We start from the raw sequence: 15,914 nt of genomic DNA on the forward strand, positions 1-15,914 counted from the left end.
CGTGGAAACATTTGACTGCTGGCTGAACAACAACAACAACAACAACAACAACGCTGATTAAATATGTAAATCATTAAACTGACGTCATGATTCATCTGAGACCAACATGTGACAACAGATCAGAGACACGGACTGAACAGTGTAGCATGTTACGTATTTAATTAATTATCTGCACTCGTTAACGAGGCAAATATGAATCTTCAAGCCAATCAATGCTGTCGGGTGGAAATAGAATATTTAATTTTGGGTCATTTTTGTTCCCTTTGTTGTGTTTTGGGGCAAATAACTTCAATTTTTTGGGGGATTTTGCCTCCGATTTATCTGACGCTGAAATTCTGCATTTGTGGAATAATTATTTACGACTTTTCCTGAAAGAACTGAGATTTGGTAAAATATGAATTCCTTAAGAAATGAATCAAATGTTCTTTAATTGTTTATTTTACTACTTTACGTTGAAACTTCTTGGAAATGATCCTGGAATAACGGAGCTAAAATAGAATATTTTCTACTAATTAAAGCAGTAATTAGTAGAGATTAGCTGATAGCCTCGTTAGCTTAGCACAGAGTTCTGATGCGGCAGCTTGTTTACAGAATATTAAACATTTCCCTCGTGGATAATTTTACTTTACTAAAAGTTTCTGTTCTGAGGAACCCGACGACTCTAAATACTACAATACCCATGAGCCTCAGCTGCTGTTGCCATGGGGATAAGTTACTAAATTCAGCTCAAAGCTGCTGAATGTTTCATCACGTTTCTGTCGTTTTTAGCTTCAGCTAGCTGTTAGCATCACATGTAGCAGAATGTGACCCTGATTGGTGTGTTAGTGAAATGCATTGTGGGAGTCGTAGTTTTGACTCATGAACAGATTATAATAAAATAATAAAACGTGAACGTTCGTTATGTGAACTCTGTCCTCATCTTCATCTTTATTATCGTCTCAGCAGCAGAATCAACAATAAAATGTCAGAAAACAACAAATACAACAACAAACGGAGCAGTTTTTATAAAATATACCGTCGTTATAACTTCATTTACAATATCGTTAAACATCCCGTTGAAAGTCGGTGGCTGTAAAGTGGAAGTGATTATCAGAGCTGTGTTTCCTCCGTGTTTATTATTCACTATTAATAATAATGTGCCCTCATTTTACACCATTTTGACAAATTTTCCACAACTTTTACAACCAAAAACTCGATTAAAACACTTTAAAAATGAAAACGAGGCTTTTAAAACCATAAATTATAACGAATAATAAATTAATGAAGCTTTAAAATTGTCTAAAGCCAGTCTATTATTGTTTACATCAGTAAAATTAACAATAAAGACACTAATTCTATATATTCTACCTTGTTGTGTCATCGGTTGCTAGCTAGCTAATGAAAAACAGTCGCTAGCTAATGCGAGCTAACGTGCAACGGTTGCTAGCTAGCGAGCTAATTAACTTGTAACGGCTTTTTACAAGCTTCCAGCTAAGTGTTTAAGTGACTCTTTAATTAACTGATGTTATTAAACCCGTAATAACAATAATAATAATAATAATTATAATAATCGCCGCTTCCACTCGTCAACTTCGTTAGCGAGCCTGTAGCAGTTAGCAAGTTTTTTGGTGAATTGTTTCTCTTATTTACATAAAGTTAAAAATAACAGATATGTTCACAGTTAATTACACATTTTATACATTTTTTCCTGTAATTATTACTAAATTTAATTATTCTTTCCAGGAAACTGTTGGAAATTATTTCAGAATTACCGACGTGAAATAAAATGTTGAACTCCCACTGAAGACATTTATTTATGATCATAATGAATTCATTTGAACTAGTTTCAGCAGAAAGCAGCGGTGAAGATCAACAAACACGGAGGAAACTGCTGGAGGTCAGAGGTCAGAGGTATCTGCTGAAGTCGGGTTCTTCCTGGTCCGTTTGCTACAACGGTTTACAGACGAGGAATGTTTCTAAATGCATTTCTCTGTCATGAGTTCATGTTGTGACTCCAACAGGAAGAAGAAGAAGAAGAACGAGGAAGAGGAGGAGGAGAAGGTAGAAAAAGTTAAGGCGCTGGCGGCTGAACGGACGACTTTTATCAGAGATGAGAGATGAAAGTGTGAAGAGGACTCCAGAAGCTCAGCTGGTCCTCAGAGTCCAAACACTGACCTCCGAAATGTGAGAGACGAGCTGCAGCCGTCGGTCACTGCAGGGATTCGAACCGGTAACCTTCCGCTCTGAACTATTCACATTATTCTGCTGCACTTTCACTGCCAGCAGCCGTTTGTTTCCTGTGAAGTTGTCGTCCGGCTCCACTGTTGCTGCATTCATGTTACGTTACGGTTTCATAGAAGCTGATCGTCACATCGTGCTCACGCTCGCTCATCTTCGCGCTGCGTTCACAACAAAGCAAAGAGAAACGTTCGCAGGACGACTTGTGTTTAACGTCACTCCGGTTGTTGAAGAACCAGGAATCCAGGAAACTAAACTCTGGTTAATGACATCATCATAAACCACGTCAGCTGTTTGCTACTTTAACACTAAATACACATTCTAATTACAATAAATAGATCAAAAGGATGCAGATTTGTAAAAAGTCTGAATTCATGTTTTGTTAGTTCTGAACTCAAGACGACAAGTAAACAACTTTTAAAATACTTTAGAATTCAGAATGGAGTCTGGTATCGATCCGTGCTAAGCTATATGCTAGGCTAACAATGTAGCGTCTCCATCAACACAACGTAACGTCAGAAAGACGGAAATATTTCTGATCCAACGACGTTGATGAAGACGGGAGCAACTTTCTCAAGTTGAAATATTTCACCTGAATATGGAAACGAGGCGACTTCCTCCCGTCTTTGACTTTAAAGCAGATCGTCTTGGTGTTTGGTGTGAACGCAGCGTTAGATGAGCTCGTTGAACAGAAAGGTGACCAGATGTTTTCTGCAATAATAGAGTCGAGTTCTCCATCATGGATGAGGATATTGAGAACAAACAGGAAGTGAGGAGGAGATAATTCGTCTGTTTGAACCCTCTGCTCTCTGGAGAGTGAACTCTGTCTCAGGAGTCTTTGGAGCGGCGGCCATGACGGCCCGATGCTCTCTCTCTTCGCTTCCTCTGGCGCCCGATCGAGGCGCCGAGAGACGACCCGTCACAGGAGGCGGCGTCGCTGCTTCTGGCTCTTCTGGTTCCTCCTCTCAGCACATGGAGATGGTGACGTTGATCCCCAGGTTGCCGTTGTCGGCGAACAGGTGCGCGATGGAGGTGTCGAACACCAGGCAGTCGCTGTTCATGATGGCGGCCGCCACGCCGTCGTGGATGGAGCGCGGCGTGGCCTCCCAGGTGAGCCGGCGCCGGTTGCCGTTGAGCTCCAGGCGGTAGGCGAAGTTCTCGGCCTGCTTGCGGGTGCCGATGAGCAGCACGACGGCGAAGAACTGCTGGTGGCCCTCGTACTTCTCCTGCTTCTCCAGGACCAGCATGAAGTGGTGGCTGAAGCACGACTGCATCATCACCCAGTCCACGGCGCCCGGCAGGTTGATGTCCGTCGCCAGGAAGACGATGTCCTCGCCCTGCAGAGACACGGACACACAGCGGGAATCATGGAAACTTCATTTTGTTTCCCTCGATTTCTTGATGCTTGATCAAGAGTTTAAAGGTCATTAATCAACAGCTAAACGCTCACAAGAAGGAGCAGATCAGTTGAAGTAACACTGACATGAACTCACCTGCAGCGTGGTGATGGACTTGTGGGCGTGCATCAGGTGAGGCATGACGGCCTCCAGAGAGCCGTGCCACTTACAGGTGGCTCCGGGACACGGACAGGTGTACGGACGGAACTCACACACCTCCTCGTGGTCCGGCTTCTCACTGTGGTGCAGGGACAGAAGACAGCCGGCCGCCGAGTACTGGGGACACACAGGTACAAGTACACGAGTACTATCGGCCTCAAGATGTCAAGTATCAGCAGTGAAAGTACACGAGTACTGTCAGCTTCATGTGGTTAAAGTGGTGACTGTGTAGTTCAGTAGTACTCAGTGTGTACTGGCTGTAGTACTTCACAGTGTGCTGTTAGTTTTTCATGAAAGGATCGGAACACTTCTTCCATAATCTGTGTTTAATAACTCTGAGTCATAAAGCAGATTAAAATGTCTCGCGTCACCTTCACAGCAGCAGATTATCAGATTTAAAAAGTCAAATTTAAAGCTGCGATCACGTTGTTGTTGTTTACACATCACGGCTCCTCTTGTTGTTGTTGTCTTTTAGTCACAGCAGATGAATCTATCGTAAACTAAATAGAATCTGTAGAGCTGTGGAACAGGTCAACAGGAATCCTCTTATCCAGAGTTTTTCGGGGGATTTAGAGAATCATTCTCATCAGGACTCTCAGGAACGTCTATCTTTGTGAGGACCAATGGGAGACCTCGACACGGAGGACATTCTGTCCTCAAAGAGTCGAGACGTTTAAGGCTCAACATTCACCTGAAGACTGACGATTAGATCATCAGTGATTAGAATACAACCTCATGAGCTGATGCACTTCATTATAAACAGAAACATCTTCCTCCTCCACAGCTGAAACACCAACACACCCTGCAGCACCACGATCAACACCAATCAGGCTAAGAGCGTGTGTGTGTGTGTGTGTGTGTGTGTGTGTGTGTGTGTGTTGATAAATGGCTTTGAGGGAAAGGTTTCCCTCCATCAGGCTTCAAGTTCAGTTTTTTTCATTGGGAGTAAATCAGTGGAGTCAGCAGGTTTTAGATCAATAATCGTATTTGAGGCTTGTTGACAGCGCCCTCTAGTGGCTGCAGTGTTTACTGTGTATTATTAGTAAAAACCTCCGGTTCTTTGTCTTGAAGCTGCATTCTCTCTAGTGGCCACCAGGGGGCGACTCCTCTGGTTGTATAGAAGTCTATGAGAAAATGACTCTACTTCTCTCTTGATTTATTACCTCAGTAAACATTGTAAACATGAGTTTATGGTCTCAATCTCTAGTTTCAAGTCTTCTTCAATACAGCATGATGTTCATTTAGTAAATGATGGTCCATTTAGAGTCACACAGACCATAAAGCAGGGGATGCTTTGTCACTCCTCCTCAGTCAGGTTTTTGATATGAACAAATATCTTAATCAGAGTATTGAGGCTGCATGTAAACAAGATAAAATATATTTACACCAGGCTATGAGTCTACAGAAGCCGATTAGCGTGTTAGCATGCTAACATGATCTGCTAACACAGCTGAACACTTTAAACCAGGACTCACCTGGCTGCCCGGCAGCGGTTTGGTACGTCCGACAGGTTTACCGTCTCTGCCCCTGACCTCTGACCCCTGCTGCTGCTGCTGTTGTTGTTGTCCGGTGTTAGCGGTTAGCCCTGTGGCGCTAGCTGAACCCACTCCGTGGTGGCGGTGCCAGCCTAGCAGGCAGCGCCACTGAGCCAGCTCCCTGAGGAGAGGCAGGCAGGAGGCCGGACACAGCATCGAACACACGCACACACTGCCGACACACACAAACACACACACGCCTTGATTACCTCCAGACCTTTACAGTTTCATTGATTTAGGGCCCTTTCACACCTTCCTGTTGATGTAAACAATAACAACAACCACAACGAGGCATAGACAATGGCGTCAACTGGAAAAAGTGGCGACGACAACGGCGACAGGACGTATACGCTACGACGACAACAGGACGTATACGCTACGACGACAACAGGACGTATACGCTACGACGACAACAGGACGTATACGTGTTGATGACAACAGGACGTATACGTGTTGACGACAACGGAACGTATACGCTACGACGACAACAGGACGTATACGTGTTGACGACAACAGGACGTATACGCTACGACGACAACAGGACGTATACGTGTTGACGACAACAGGACGTATACGCTACGACGACAACAGGACGTATACGTGTTGACGACAACAGGACGTACACGTGTTGACGACAACAGGACGTATACGCTACGACGACAACAGGACGTATACGCTACGACGACAACAGGACGTATACGCTACGACGACAACAGGACGTATACGCTACGACGACAACAGGACGTATACGCTACGACGACAACAGGACGTATACGCTACGACGACAACAGGACGTATACGCTACGACGACAACAGGACGTATACGCTACGACGACAACAGGACGTATACGCTACGACTACAACAGGACGTATACGCTACGACGACAACGGGACGTATCGGCGATGACGACAAGGGGACGTAAACGCTATGACGACAACAGGACGTATACGCTACGACTACAACAGGACGTATACGCTACGACGACAACGGGACGTATCGGCGATGACGACAAGGGGACGTATACGCTACGACGACAACAGGACGTATACGCTACGACTACAACAGGACGTATACGTGTTGACGCCAACAGGACGTATACGCTACGACGACAACGGGACGTATCGGCGATGACGACAAGGGGACGTAAACGCTATGACGCCAACAGGACGTATACGCTACGACGACAACGCCAACGGGACGTATTATATACGTGATGACGACTGCGACTACGGGACAATATAACAAAAACGTGAATCTTGGTTCAGACTGCCAGGTGGAATAAGGAGCTTTATGTCGACTACAACAACATTTTATTTGATCCATAAAGTAAAGTCTCTTTGTCTCACTGATTAAATTAAATAAATATTGTGAGCAGTTTATTTTTACGCTTGTCTCGGCCTTTCAAGTTAGATCTGAGAGTAGTTTGTCCCTCTCTGCTCTCCGTACGTCAGCAGCCGGTGAGCAGCTGTTCAGACAGATTAAAGGAGCGCCGGCTGACACATGAACTCAGAGGTTTCACATCCGTCTGCACGAGGAAACAAATCCTCATGATGTCAGATTCACTCCAGGATCAAAAGTAACTGAAACTTACCTTCTAAAGATTCACTCACATTGATTCACAGTGCTGCTTGTTTGCATGAAGTTAAACAAACGGTCTGAGGGCTTCCTGTAGATGAAGGAATCTCCTCCTCTAAAGTGTTTTACATCATGAACACATCTATTAATAACTGAATAAGGTGTGAGGTCAGGGTTGTAGCTCCGTGGAGCTCAGATCTCTGAATCAGACACAAAGACTCCTTTCAGGCTCTAAAACGTTGTTTTTCTTTCTGTATAAATCTATATTTACGTTCCTTAAAATATCTAAAAGGCCAATAATAGATCACACAACACTGTGCAGTTCGTTCAGTCTGAATGTTTCACTGAGCAGCATCTCAAGCTGTTCGTTATTTTGTCTTCAGTCAGATCAACAGTGATTATTATGGGATGCAGTGGGATGATTGTGTTTTGGGGAGTAAATAAATTGTTGAATATGGTAATAAAAATGTAATAAATGATTTCGTCAACTGAAGTTTCCTACGAGAATAAATCTGTCTGTTCGTCAGTAAAACTTTATTTACACTCCGATGGTTAACGGTAAAACTTTATTTACACTCCGATGGTTAATGGTAAAACTTTATTTACACTCCGATGGTTAACGGTAAAACTTTATTTACACTCCGATGGTTAACGGTAAAACTTTATTTACACTCCGATGGTTAACGGTAAAACTTTATTTACACTCCGATGGTTAACGGTAAAACTTTATTTACACTCCGATGGTTAACGGTAAAACTTTATTTACACTCCGATGGTTAACGGTAAAACTTTATTTACACTCCGATGGTTAACGGTAAAACTTTATTTACACTCTGATGGTTAACGGTAAACTGCCGTAAAACAAGACTTTTGAGAAACTGCTAAGACGGACATTTTTTCACTGTTTCAAACAATGAATCCAGAAAATAATGAGTCAGATGAATCAAAGACAGAAAACGTTACAGTGACGACGAAAATCATTTAAATATCGATAGTTTATCAACATGTTAAACATCAGCTGACTGGTCTCCAACGACTCATTCAACATCATCACACACACACACACACACACACACACACGTACCAGCTTCTGTTGGAGAATCTCTACATGCAGCAGTAATGCAGCTGAACCTCTCTCGCCCGCCTTCTCTCTCTCTCTCCTGCAGCAGCAGAAAAAACAACGTTTTCTTCTTCTGTGGTGAGAGGACGAAGCACCGATAACACTCTCTCTCTCAGCTGTGTGGTTGTTTGTCCGCCCGCCCGGTGACACACACACACTCTCTCTCTCTCTCTCTCAGCTACACACACACACACACACACACAGAGGTGGATTCTCTCTCTGCGGTCAGTGAGCGTCTCTCGTCCTCTGAATGAGGAAAAAAACATTCAGCATCCAACCGACCGACCGTCACCGAGACGCTGCAGCACGCGCACACACACACACACACATTAAAACACACACACACACACACACACACACACACACACACAGTGGGGGTGGGGAGAAAGAAAGCTGAGAGAGAGAGAACATAAGAGGAGTCTCGCTCGCCCGAGTGCGATCCTCCTCCTCCTCCTCCTCCTCCTCCTCCCAGCATCTGTCGACAGATGTTTACATCTTGTACCTGTGTGAATTATTTCCTGTTGTTTTGGGTTTTTGTCCCAGAATCCTTTGCGGCTTTGACCTTAAGCCTTCTTTTCTTTTTGAGAAAAAACACCGAGGTTTAAAAAAAAAACGTGTCGTGATTTATTTATTTATTTAGTAATTTATTTATTTAGTAATTCATTTATTTAGTAATTCATTTTGTAATTTATTTATTTAGTAATTCATTTAGTAATTTATTTGGTAATTTTCTTATTTAGTAATTTTTTATTTATTTGTTGAGTAATTGTTTTATTTAGTAATTTTTTATTTATTTATTTGTTTAGTACATTTTTTATTTAGTAATTTATTTATTTAGTAGTTTATTTATTTATTTAGTAATTTATTTATTTAGTAATTTATTTTAACGTGAGACATGACAGCCTGATTAATTATAATAATAAATACTAAATTAAAATATGAAATTAAAAAGTATAATAATAATAATAACAATTAGAATAATAATGAATGGTCTTTTATGTGTGAAGAGCCATTCAGATATTAGATGTAAAAAAACGAACCAGTTGATTTACCAAATGATCATATCCTCTTTTCTTTGTTGACAAAGATTAATCCCACGGTTAAATCCCAACTCACAAATCCGTTTCTCCTCCTTCAGCCAAAAAACAAAGCTAGGTAACAAAAAAAATAAAAAATCTACACCAAGCAAAATGCAAAAAATATCATAATTTCATTCATATCTTTCAATATGAACTCTTAATGCTCGACTAAGCCGCTGCTGTTAAGTTTCGTTTCACGACAGTCACGTGCTCGCCCACTGACCAATCACAGCACAGAATCTCACTGCAGCGCTGCTGCTAATGCTGACGTAGCTGTAGGCCTGCAGGCCGCTCTGGCGCGTCTAAGAATGTCAAACTAAAGATCTGATTGGTTGAAGACTATGCCAATCAACAATATCGTCCCCATTCACTTAAACTGCACATGGATTCACTGGTGAGTCTGCAGGCCTGGGGCCTCTCTTCTACCTAGAGACACAGAGGTGAACTCTGATTGGATCAAAGCTCTACTTAAAACAAGCTGCACTGAAGCAGAGCAACTGAGGAGCACAGTAGCTGTGCAATGAGAACATAAGATCATGGAAACAATATTTATATAAATTATGATACATGTAGTGTATTTAAGAAACATTATTAAATTATCAAATAGCTCTAACTTTGTGATTCTGTTTAGAACAGCAGAGAAGGCTTTGCAGGCCCTGACGGCCACCACTGATATATATATATATACACATATACATTTTACCTTGATAGACAAAGCGATATATCAATAACGTTTATTATTATTATTATTATTATTATTATTACTGTTGAACGTGTCACTTCCTGTTGTTGGTCAAAGTTAATAAATAAACTTCTCAGTAATGACAAAGGTTATTAAGTTATTAACTTTATTTGCTTTCTAAAACAAAGTATTTTTGATTTGTTGGTCTTGAATCTGATTTAAAATCATTTTACTTCAATAATTAATGTAAAATATATATTATTTATTGATGAATTAATTCGTAACAATGCCCTGTTCCACCTGTGTGACTCTCAAAGTAGTACAGTATAAAGTACAATGTGTACCTCTGAGATGTACTAGAGGAGAAGTATAAAGTACATGGAAGAACCTGAAATGTGTACTTAAGTGTAGTAGTACTTTAGTGGTAAAGTTACTTCCCACCACAGAATGTTAATTATAAACACAAGTTAAAAACATTATATTTCATGTTTTATATATCTGGATAGAAACATAACTCATGAAGATCTGTATTGATCATCAGTGTTTTTATCTATTTAAAGTGATTGATTATATAAAAACTCAAAAGACAACAACAACAAAGTGGTGGGTCCTTTTTTGTGAGACACACACACACACACACACACACACACACACACACACACACACACGTTGCAGAACGAGGAAGTTGTGTGAAAGAAGTGCGCAGAAGCAGAGCAGTTAGCTCGTGTTGTGTCGGTTGGCCGGTGGCTGCGTGCGTATGTGCGCGTGTTACCTTGCAGGGGAACGGAAGCGTGGACGCCACCTTCTCCATCGCCAGGTTCCGGATGCTCGGGGTGAGCGGGCCTCGGCACGTCGGACAGCAGCTCAGCTTCTGGCGGCACTGGTTGCAGACCAGGTGACCCGCCTGGCACTGCAGGATGGGCGGCAGGACGTAGTCGAAGCATACCGGGCACTCGAACAGCGCCGTGAGCTCCGGGGACTGCAGGGACACGGCGGTGGAGGAAGGAGCAGCGGACACCGACCCGACCACGGAGCTCACGCCGACCACGGAGCTCACACCGGCGGCTGCTGCTGCCGCCACAGCCGCCGCTGCTGCTGCTGCCACTGCTGCTGCTTGAGCGGCGGATCCTCCGTGCTTTCCTCCGCCTGCTTTCCCGGCACCGAGTCCTCCACCTCCGGCTCCGGCTGAGGACGGACGGCTCATGGCTTCCAGCTGCGGTCCGTTTCCCGTGAACTGTAACGTCATCTACTGTGTTTACTACCGGACGTCGCTCCTAGCCAACCGGAGACACAACAACATGGCGGCTGCCTGTTCGTATCGCACTGCCACCCCACTCTCATTGGACGGAGCGTCACAGATTGACAGGGCGCTCAGCCAATCAGAGAGTGGAGTCGTGTCATACGTAATGCTTGGCAGGAAAGTGTGAAGGCTTGTTTACGCAGTAAAAGAACAAAATAAGATGAAAAGTTAATTATTAAAATATTTATATTATAAATAAATGGGTATATAATAGAAATGTTCCCATGGTCAGTCATTATTATGAGGTATAAAGTCATTATTATGAGATATAAAGTCATTATTATGTTATAAAATAGTTGTAGTAAAAGGTTATAATTATAAGATAAAAATATATAATAGTAAATAAAAAATTATAATTATGATATTAAAAGTTATAATTAATAAGTCATAATGAAATACAACATATTTATTATCAGATAAAAGTTATAATTATGAGATAAATAGTATTAATTCTGAAAGAAATCTGAACATTTTGTATAACTGAGATAAAAGTCTTAAATATGAGAAGCAAAGTTATAAAATACACACTTTTATATATATATATATATATATATATATATATATATATATATATATATATATATATATATATATATATATATATATATATATATATATATATAAATTAGTGCTGGGCAACGATTACAATTTTTAATTACATGATTTGTTTGCGATTAATCTCATTGTTAGGCGCAAAATTCAATAATGAATTCTAAAGTAGTGTATTGCTCACTTTTATTTTAAAGTGCTGCTCTATGAACTAAAGGTCAATAACATTTGGTTTAAACACTTTAAACTCATCAGGTTCTTGTTAACAGCAGGATTCTCTTCACACAGCAGCAGTTATAACACAGTTATAATGATTCTGATCATAGATATTCAGCGTGTTCACAACTTTATCTTCATGTGTGTCAGAGATGAATTTAAATATACATCTTGAAACCTGAAACCTATCTACGTCATGTTTTATGTTTGTTAAACTCTCAGTAGTGATAACTAAATGATGTGATTATTATACATATTACAAACAAAACACTTTAAAAACTCTAAAAAATAATTTAAATTAATCATTTATTTTGTGCTTTTGTTGGTATGTTGGTCAGACACTATGCTACGCTGATTAGCGTAATATGTGTGGTGTTTGTTATAAATGTACGTTGGTACATAGAGGGTGATAAGAAGCTGTACATGGAGGGACTTAGGACCCAGGGGAACGTAGGGGAAGGAAACAGGAAGAGACGCCACAATCAAAATGTATTTTTGAGCGACAGCAACAATCGGCTCACGTCATCATCTTTTATTCCTTTCCTCCTGATTCTTCGTCTGCAGCTACCAGATGTTTGTGGCTGAAGGAGGCCCGGCACCTCCTCTCACCTCCTCTCACCTCCTCCCACCTCCTCTCACCTCCTCTCACCTCCTCCCACCTCCTCTCACCTCCTCTCACCTCCTCTCACCTCCTCTCACCTCCTCCCACCTCCTCTCACCTCCTCCCACCTCCTCTCACCTCCTCTCACCTCCTCTCACCTCCTCCCACCTCCTCTCACCTCCTCCCACCTCCTCTCACCTCCTCCCACCTCCTCCCACCTCCTCTCACCTCCTCCCACCTCCTCTCACCTCCTCTCACCTCCTCTCACCTCCTCCCACCTCCTCTCACCTCCTCCCACCTCCTCTCACCTCCTCCCACCTCCTCTCACCTCCTCCCACCTCCTCCCACCTCCTCTCACCTCCTCCCACCTCCTCCCACCTCCTCTCACCTCCTCTCACCTCCTCTGGACATGTGAATAACAATAAGCACAGTGTAACAGTATAAAGACATCATTTAAAAATAAAAATATGAAGATTTACATTAGAATAAACAAACAAAGTGCGTTATGTTGTTAAATTGTCAAGTTTATATGTTCATCAATTCACGTTAAAGTCACATATGTACTGTCATAAAATCTTGCTTCACTCAAAGTCATGTGAGAGCGTTCTCTGCTCTCATTGGTCAGATGTGTTTAGGGGGCGGGAGTCTGTCCGGAAAATCAAGATGGAAATTGTACTTTGTTGCAATTCCAGGCTGGACTTTGACAAACAGGACTTTCACCAGGAGACCGATGTTTGTGTCGCGTTGTGAGTGAACTTATTTTAAGTTTTGTTGCCTAACTTTGGTAGTAAGAAGCTTTGTTGTTTAAAAAGGCTGGAGCCTCCTCCCAGTTTCAGACGTGTGTCGTCAGACTTTGGCTCCAGAACTGGTTTGGCTGCTTGAGTCTCACTTTTATTTCCAGGAGGAATCCACGAGTCCCGGCTCAATTAACCTTCAGACGCCTTCAAGTTCAGTCCACACAAAGATGTGTGAAAAGAAGAAGAAACGGACAAAAGCCGGCCGCTGAGGATTCTGGGTGATTAGGGCTCTAAGATTCTCTTCTGTGTGACAAAGACTGAGATCCTGCTGGTGGTTTATGAAGTGAAGACCTCTCAGGTGGTCTGCTTCAGCTCCAAACTAAACATGCAGGAGACTTTATTGTTTACTGCTGTATTTATTTATCAGGGCCAGTGCACATCAATCAACATCTCAGTTTCCAGAGTTAGCTAGAGAGCTAGTGTTCGTCTCTTTAGTGTCCTAATATAGACAAAAACACTTTATTTACATCTCTCACTGTGCTGTAACTGGATCTCATTGCTATATTTTAAAATAAAATGTCATATAACTCATCTTAACGTCTTCTTATGTGAAGCACTTTGTTGAAACATCAACCGTCTGTTTTCTTTGTATTATATAATGGATTCATTTAATCAGATTGTAAAGACAAACTCAAAGGATATCGTCTCATAAGTTTATGAGTGTTTATGATTAAATGTAAACATTTAAACATTGAGTTAGTAATCTCTGAGATCTGACACGTTTCATTTGAGGACAATTAAACATAAAGAAGGAAAGATGGAGGAGTTCTGACTCTTTGACTTCGTCACCGCTGTGTCAGTCAGCTAATTTATTTGCTGCTAATCCGTTAATCTCCTCTTTATGTCCTCACTTCACTTCTCAAACTTTATTATTTATCATTTATTCATCCGACTCTCTGACTGAAAGCTGTTTAAATGATTTTATTCAGATATCCCACAGGGGACAAGCAATATTTTGTGGCATTCCTGTAGCTTCATGTTGTTGATGAATAGATTTTGAACACGGGGCTGAAATGTTTCAGAGCGGCGTAGCTCACACATCTCACATGTTGCTTTGTTTAGTACGTGAAGAGGAAACAGATGATTTCATGTGGAAACTAGACCAAGAGCTCTGTGGAGCTACATGCTAACAACACAGTTATAATGCTAACATGTTGATGTTTAGATATTTATCTTAGTTTACCATGTTAGCATGCTAACATTAGCATTAGCATTAACATTGAACAGGTAGAGAACAGAGTACCTGAACAGGTAGAGAACAGAGTACCTGAACAGGTAGAGAACAGAGTACCTGAACAGGTAGAGAACAGAGTACCTGAGGTAGAGAACAGAGTACCTGAACAGGTAGAGAACAGAGTACCTGAACAGGTAGAGAACAGAGTACCTGAACAGGTAGAGAACAGAGTACCTGAGGTAGAGAACAGAGTACCTGAACAGGTAGAGAACAGAGTACCTGAGGTAGAGAACAGAGTACCTGAACAGGTAGAGAACAGAGTACCTGAACAGGTAGTGAACAGAGTACCTGAACAGGTAGTGAACAGAGTACCTGAACAGGTAGAGAACAGAGTACCTGAACAACAGGTAGAGAACAGAGTACCTGAACAGGTAGTGAACAGAGTACCGGAACAGGTAGTGAACAGAGTACCTGAACAGGTAGTGAACAGAGTACCTGAACAGGTAGTGAACAGAGTACCTGAACAGGTAGAGAACAGAGTACCTGAACAGGTAGAGAACAGAGTACCTGAACAGGTAGAGAACAGAGTACCTGAGGTAGAGAACAGAGTACCTGAACAGGTAGAGAACAGAGTACCTGAACAGGTAGAGAACAGAGTACCTGAACAGGTAGAGAACAGAGTACCTGAGGTAGAGAACAGAGTACCTGAACAGGTAGAGAACAGAGTACCTGAGGTAGAGAACAGAGTACCTGAACAGGTAGAGAACAGAGTACCTGAACAGGTAGAGAACAGAGTACCTGAACAGGTAGAGAACAGAGTACCTGAACAACAGGTAGAGAACAGAGTACCTGAACAGGTAGTGAACAGAGTACCTGAACAGGTAGTGAACAGAGTACCTGAACAGGTAGTGAACAGAGTACCTGAACAGGTAGAGAACAGAGTACCTGAACAGGTAGAGAACAGAGTACCTGAACAGGTAGAGAACAGAGTACCTGAACAGGTAGAGAACAGAGTACCTGAACAGGTAGAGAACAGAGTACCTGAGGTAGAGAACAGAGTACCTGAACAGGTAGAGAACAGAGTACCTGAGGTAGAGAACAGAGTACCTGAACAGGTAGAGAACAGAGTACCTGAACAGGTAGTGAACAGAGTACCTGAACAGGTAGTGAACAGAGTACCTGAACAGGTAGAGAACAGAGTACCTGAACAACAGGTAGAGAACAGAGTACCTGAACAGGTAGAGAACAGAGTACCTGAACAGGTAGTGAACAGAGTACCTGAACAGGTAGTGAACAGAGTACCTGAACAGGTAGAGAACAGAGTACCTGAACAGGTAGTGAACAGAGTACCTGAACAGGTAGAGAACAGAGTACCTGAACAGGTAGAGAACAGAGTACCTGAACAGGTAGAGAACAGAGTACCTGAACAGGTAGTGAACAGAGTACCTGAACAGGTAGAGAACAGAGTACCTGAACAGGTAGAGAACAGAGTACCTGAACAGGTAGTGAACA

The 15,914-nt window shown here is 42.1% G+C and overlaps 1 protein-coding gene across 2 annotated transcripts; it reads right to left on the reverse strand.

The window, feature by feature from the left end:
• Positions 1-5: 5 nt before the first annotated feature.
• Positions 6-11,272, reverse strand: siah2l (seven in absentia homolog 2-like). 2 transcript variants are annotated; one of them, XM_079171991.1, is made up of 4 exons: positions 10,538-10,582; positions 5,249-5,480; positions 3,711-3,890; positions 6-3,554 (listed from the first exon to the last, which is right to left on the reverse strand). In XM_079171991.1, the coding sequence occupies exons 2-4, from the start codon at positions 5,462-5,464 to the stop codon at positions 3,183-3,185; spliced, it is 768 nt and encodes a 255-aa protein (XP_079028117.1). In that variant the 5' UTR covers positions 5,465-5,480; positions 10,538-10,582; the 3' UTR covers positions 6-3,182. The 2 variants fall into 2 exon arrangements, with proteins under 2 accessions (XP_079028117.1, XP_079028116.1); XM_079171990.1 differs by lacking the exon at positions 5,249-5,480 and having other exon boundaries at positions 10,538-11,272.
• Positions 11,273-15,914: the final 4,642 nt, after the last annotated feature.

This window comes from Pholis gunnellus (assembly GCF_910591455.1).
Source record: "Pholis gunnellus genome assembly, chromosome: 13".
Classification (NCBI taxonomy): Eukaryota; Metazoa; Chordata; class Actinopteri; order Perciformes; family Pholidae; genus Pholis; species Pholis gunnellus.

Bases quoted from the DNA above. Each gene is read 5' to 3' on its own strand.
- siah2l (XM_079171990.1), bottom strand. From the start codon at position 11,011: ATGACGTTACAGTTCACGGGAAACGGACCGCAGCTGGAAGCCATGAGC. The intron at 3,891-10,537 runs GTAACACGCGCA...GTGTGTCCCCAG, and splicing joins CGCTTCCGTTCCCCTGCAAG to TACTCGGCGGCCGGCTGTCT. The intron at 3,555-3,710 runs GTGAGTTCATGT...GTGTCTCTGCAG, and splicing joins AGTCCATCACCACGCTGCAG to GGCGAGGACATCGTCTTCCT.